General features: G+C 41.1%; 1 protein-coding gene across 8 annotated transcripts in view; it reads left to right on the top strand.

Annotated features, from left to right (window-relative positions):
- The window catches only part of LOC135224510 (myb-like protein P), an 871,197-nt gene that overhangs the window by 163,452 nt on the left and 701,745 nt on the right, over nt 1–6,000 (top strand). For all 8 annotated transcript variants that reach the window (XM_064263552.1, XM_064263551.1, XM_064263553.1 and 5 more), the window contains exon 7: nt 5,415–5,642. In XM_064263552.1, coding sequence (XP_064119622.1) covers nt 5,415–5,642 — 228 coding nt within the window. The remainder of the gene's footprint in view (nt 1–5,414; nt 5,643–6,000) is intronic.

Raw genomic sequence — 6,000 nt, 5'->3', positions numbered from 1 at the left:
TTTAAAGCGTTCCCCAAAGGACCGTTAAGCGATCGCCTAGGACCGTTTCGGTAAGCGTTAATGCTTGCTCGGTAGATGCATTCTGTTGTCTTCAACACCTAGTTTGAGGTGTTAGCATGCTGCATAGGTTTAATAATATATAATATAGGTATAGACATTTTATTGAGATGACAATATGTGTAGCGAGTTTTACACATTTTATATATGTCGACTCGGTCAACTGTCTATCTTTCTCATGTTTTGGTTATTCTAAATTCTCATCTGCTAGCTTATTCCTCTTTTCTTCGTAATGCTTGTCTTTGTTCTTTGTTTGCTTCATCTTCTGCTATTGGCAAATCTCTTACTACTGCCTCGATTAACGTTTCTCTTTCAAGTCTGCACTGTCTGTAGTATCTAAAATTCTCGCCGAGTTAGATATTCTAGCGTCAGAGATTTCTAACGTAGTTTCATGCAGGAATGCTTTCAAGTATGTACAATCGTGTTTGGACGAGGCGGGAGAGTCGTCGTAATTCTTCTCCCACCACCTCCCACTTCTGGCGCCTCGTTCTCTCTCTCACTCAATCGACTCGTGCTGACTGTGGACATTGTTGACACGTTTGAACGCAGTTGACTTGTGCGGACTTGGCTGAGTCTTGAGTCGCTTAAAACTTTCTTCCTCTTATTGAATCGTGATGGATGCGATACAGCACTCGGCTGCTGTCACCTCTTATTGACAAGTGTTGCTTTTTGTCACCAAGGGTTGCGGAGAAAGAGCAATCCTTTAAGCTCTCTTGTTTACCTCCTGTCGGCAGCTGTCTCCTCCCGTCGCCCGCTGAGTGCTGATGGAAGAAGAGTTTGAATGTAGTTGGAGGAATGCTGTATCCTCATTTTGTTGAGGAAAGAGGCCACATAGAGAATATGTCTTAATTGTCTTCGTGTATTTCAGCGTCTAAATATTGAAGAAGAGAACCAACACTTTCTCCAGCGCCTCAGTGGCGTAGTTGGTATGGTATTGGCATCCCACCTTGGTGGTCGTGGGTTCAATTCTCAGCCATTCCATTGAGGAGTGAGAGATGTGTATTTCTGGTAATAGAAATTCACTCTCAACGTGGTTCGGAATCGCATAAAGCCTTTGGTCCCATTGCTGAATAACCAATTGTTCCATGTAACGTAAAAACACCATTCAAACAAACAACGCTTTCTACAATTAGAGAGCATTTTGTAACTTTTCTCTTCTTCGCACGCACAATCTCCCTTTGGGTCTCCCTTGGCTTGTCGTTTTGTGTCTTTTAAAGTCGCGGAGAGCCGAAGGCCACCTCTTGCTGTACAACACTTATTGGTCCTTTAACCGCTTTCTTTCTCTTTCCTGTGGGGAAATGAACTCGAGACTGACAGACATGCTGATGGATTTTCAGTTTAGCTTGAGTTATTACCTTTTATCTACGTTGTCTCGTCTCTGTGACCTCTTAAAGAGGTGTAGATGCCAACCCAGCGGGAGTTTTTAGCAAAGAAAACAAGTAACTAATTTCTGATACTGCAGGGTAATGTCCTCATGCTTATAGTCGCTTGGTTTGAAAGAAGTGAGAACACCTTAGCTTCCTGTCTGATTATGCAGCTCGGTTTAAGGCAAAAAGGGATTATCTATTGGTAATCTTGTTTTATACCTTTCGGGGATAAGTGCAGACTGAGGTTCTGGGACATGGACAGTTGCAACCTCCTAACATGCATGGAGAGACTTGGGACCAGTACGTTACATGGTGGAGACGGTGAAGGGCAGTTGTGATTCTTTTTGGTTGCCCTCCACTGATTTATTGTCCCTCATAGCTTCCTTTGTCTTATGCAAAAATCTCTCATAAATCTCTTTTAGTAGGAGAATGTGTATAGAGGGAATGATGGTCCAAGGGTAATTCATTAGGACAAGCTCCATAAGTAATTGGAGATATTCTAAGATGTTTGGAAACTGAATAACAGTAAGTGTCTACCCAATATACTTGTTGGTTTTCTAGCATGGTTTTAGTGTCTTTCCAAAGAACGGTCATAGGTGAGCTGACTGTTCCAGTTGTGAGAGGAAATTGTGTGCTACTACTCGCAGCTATTCTAACTTTGGGTCCGAAGGAAACTCTTGACGCTGCTGTATCTCTTACCATACCAAGGTAAAGCACCCTCTGGCTGGGCTCCAGATTCGACTTCTCTAGGTTCACCACAATACTGAGTTCTGAACAAAGCCGAAGAAAACGATCCCTGTCTTGCAACAGTTTCTTCCTGGAGCTTGCTAAGATCAGCCAGTCGTTGAGGCGAAGACCCTGATGAACACCTGAGGGAATGTGGTTAACCCAAAGCAAAGGACCTTGAATTGAAACACTTTCTCTCCGAGAGCGAAGCAGATGAATAGGAATCTGGAAGTAAGCATCCTTCAGGTCTGTTAACAGCATGAAGTCGTCGTCCCTTACTGCTGCCAACACTGTCCGTAGTGTCTCCATCTTGAACCTTGTCTACCTAACAAAAGGGTTCAAGGTGGAAAGGTTGATGACTGGCCTCCGGTCGCCTGTCGCTTTTGGTACGAGGAAAAGGGGCTGTAAAAACCCGAGAAGGACAAATTACTTCCTCTATCGCTCCTTTGTCCAGCATTGGCATCACTCCCTCCCGAAGAGCTAAGAATCTTGGCGAATTGTAAGGGTGCGTCTGACCAAGCAATGGACTGTCAGAGAGGGGGAGAGAAGTGTAACAGTAGCAGATATCCCACCCTTAGAACATTTACTATCCACCTCTCCGCCCCATAGTCTCACCACTTGTCCCACCGGCCTGCCAGGCATCCCCCTACCCATGGCAACTCAGAAGGAGAGGCGCCAGAACTATTGACGGCCACCTCTGCCTCTTCCTCTAGCTCCCCTCCCTGACTTGAAGTATGGGAAGTATGGAAAAATGTGGGCATAGGTCCTTGGTTTGTGTAGGGTTACTTGATTCTATTTGTAAGCTGCCCTCCGCTGTTAGATTTTCTAGTGACTCTTCATATCTTTGCAATCAGAAGCACTAAATCCTTCAGTTCAAGATCTTCAAACCTCTAGAGAAAGAGGCAGTAGAAGTAGTTGTAGAGCCAGGCCCTAGCTTCTACAAACACTTTTTTCTAGTCCCCAAAACAACAGGGGAATGGAGACCTGTTCTGGAGGTTTCCAGATTAAATGCCTTTGTAGGGCTGACATGGAGTCAGTGAGCTCAGTTCTAGCATTCATTCGGAGAATGGACTGGATGGTATTGATGGCTGTGCAGGATGCATATTTTCCCATAACCATCAAGATGGAGTGCTGGAAGTACCTGAGATTTGTTTTTAGGAACAAAGATTTCAGGGCCGATGTTTTGGCTTGAGCCCAGCTCTACAAGTTTTCACAAGGGTTTAGGCTCCTTGAGGGCAGTGGGGCCCTGGTATTTGCATTTTCCTGATTCACAGACTCACGGATTCAGATTTTTCTCTGGACCGTATCTACCCATTATTCATGGGAAATTTGCCTATTCACTGTATTTTTTGAGAAATATCCACAATTTTTTTACTACATCATAAAATGCACTTTTTGTGATACAACTTTTTTTTTAAGGCATGAAAATGTTTAGTGGGTTTCTCTTGAGTTTTACCTACCAAAATAGGCTGTTTTCAGAGTTTTTATAGGGGTTCCAACTACTATTTGCGGATTCTAAACATTTGTGGGGGGTGGGGTATGGGACCCATCCCTTCCAAGTACAGGGTCATCTTTATGCCCAATAAATACGGTGGTGTCCACCACCATATTTATTGGGCATAAAGATGATCCTGTACTTGGACAAATGGCTGATTCTGGCTCCCACATGGAGGGCATTTTGAGGGTAAGAGATTTTGAGTCTTAACTCAGTTTTTGAGAATAGTCATAAATTTCTCAAAGTTGACCCTGTCTCCCGCACAGGAGATTACTTATCTTGGGATGGAAATGAACACTGAATTTCAATGTTTTCCCTACAGTGAAATGCGTAGATTCTTTGCTGTCAGCTCTTGAAGAATTTCAAAACTTCAAGCCTCTTCCTGTGAGGAAGTGGTTGTTCCTGTTAGGGCACATGTCTTTGTTGGAGAAACTTGTACAAGGGGAAGGCTAGGAATGAGGCCTCTGCAGTTTTTTCTGAGGCAACACTGGAATTGGTAGGTGTTCCCCAATTCTCGTATGGTAGTAGTTTCCAGGGATTTGGAAGAAACTTACCAGTGCTAAAGAGACAAACCTCATCTTTGGCAAGAAGTATTGCTGGATTTCAAGAACCCAGACCTGTGATTGCAGGTGAAAAGCAGCTGTTGGGTTTGTGGACTCGAGGAACAGTAGCTGCATATCAATCTTTTGGAATTATTGGCAATTTGGAAAGGACTGCCGGAGCTGGAGCACCTGGTATGTAATCAAACTGTGGCAGTCTTTTAGGGCAACACCACATCGCTGGCGTACCTGAAGCACCAAGTGGGAATTGACAAGGTAGCATTTTTGTGGTGAAGATATGTGGTTACTGAAAGAGAAAATGGAAATGAAGTTATTTTGAAAAGTAAATGAATGCAAAGTACAAAGACATGTTTGGATCTGTTGAGATCATATATGATTAAGGAAGTCTCTTAAAGATGTGTCCAACAGCAGGAAAGTAAACTCAGATTTCATGGATTAAAATGGGAAAGGATGAGGAATACTTCATCATAAAAGTGTAGTAGGTAATGGAAGTAGTGAAAGGTTAGTTGTAAGGCCCTGAAATTTGGATAGAGGGCATATATGAAGACTTACTCATACTAGGTGAGCATTTGGGCAGAAAGTGCACAATACGAAAGAATGTGGAAAAATTACATCTAACCATGAAGTGTGGAGAGGCTCATTTCACATTTAACCATGTAAAGCTTTCACATTTATCCCTGAAAAGCTTTAAAGTAAAATCTATTTTGAGAATGTAGATATTGATGTGAAGGAATGAAAAAAATGGTTTTATTTTGAGTAATACTATTAATATTGAGAGATGTTAATGAAAGAAGACTTGAACCCTTATTGGATTATACAAGATAGAATAATCAACCAAGGTGTGAGCATTTATAATGTTGAGATATTTTGTTGGTCAAAATATATTAGTAGTATATATAAATTTTACTCTGATCACTTACATAAGTAATGGAAGTTATGTAATGTTATCTTTCCTTGCACCTGTTTATTTGTGTTGCTCAAAGTTGAATGAGAGCCCCTTAAAATATTGATTTTATCAGAAAAAGTATTGCTCGAGTTTTGAAATAAGTGTTTCTTGTTAGTTTAGAAGTAAGTTTATTTTTGTTTTTATTAGTTTTATTTTTGGCAAAGTTTAAGAGGTTACATTTATGATTTTTATGACTTGTGTTTGTAAGAACTAAAAGAAATATAATGGTTTTGCTGTCCCACTTATTCAAGTATATTTATTAGGAGGTGGAAGTCGGAAGAGCTCCCGCAGCAATACTCCAGTCATTATTGAGGAAGCTGTTGACAGAAAATCTCCAAAAGAAGAAGAAAATGACCACCAAAATGCCAATGAGGAGAGAGCACAGTTACAGCCACAGTGGACAAAACCCATGGTGGTGGAACCTACAAATGATCAGGAAATGCCAGATTTCAACATAGATGAATTTCTGGAAGACATTATCGGTTTTCAAGGTGAGTGGAAGAGGGTTTCAAGTTGTAGTAGTATTACTTGTGGTTTTATCGTGGCTTCCCTTTAGTTTTGAAAAAAACAGCTTTGAAACAAAAGGTAATGTAAAAACAGTCCACCTGAAAATTACAGCAAGGCATACTTTATCAAAAAAACCTCACATATGTAATTTGCTACTCAGAAATGTTATGTTGAGATATAGATCATATTTCTTTACAACATGAGCAATGGAAAAAGGGGAGATGTCTTTGGCCAAATCAAGATGTCTTTGGCCAAATCAATATGCCTGTAGATATTACTGGACTCCATGGTACAGTGTTTTTAGTTATTGGAAAATATGAGAAATAAAGAAACCAAATGAAA

This window comes from Macrobrachium nipponense, chromosome 12, assembly GCF_015104395.2.
Source record: "Macrobrachium nipponense isolate FS-2020 chromosome 12, ASM1510439v2, whole genome shotgun sequence".
NCBI classification, from domain to species: domain Eukaryota; kingdom Metazoa; phylum Arthropoda; class Malacostraca; order Decapoda; family Palaemonidae; genus Macrobrachium; species Macrobrachium nipponense.
Note: the sequence above shows the minus strand (reverse complement) of the source record. Positions and strands in the feature narration are given on the sequence as shown.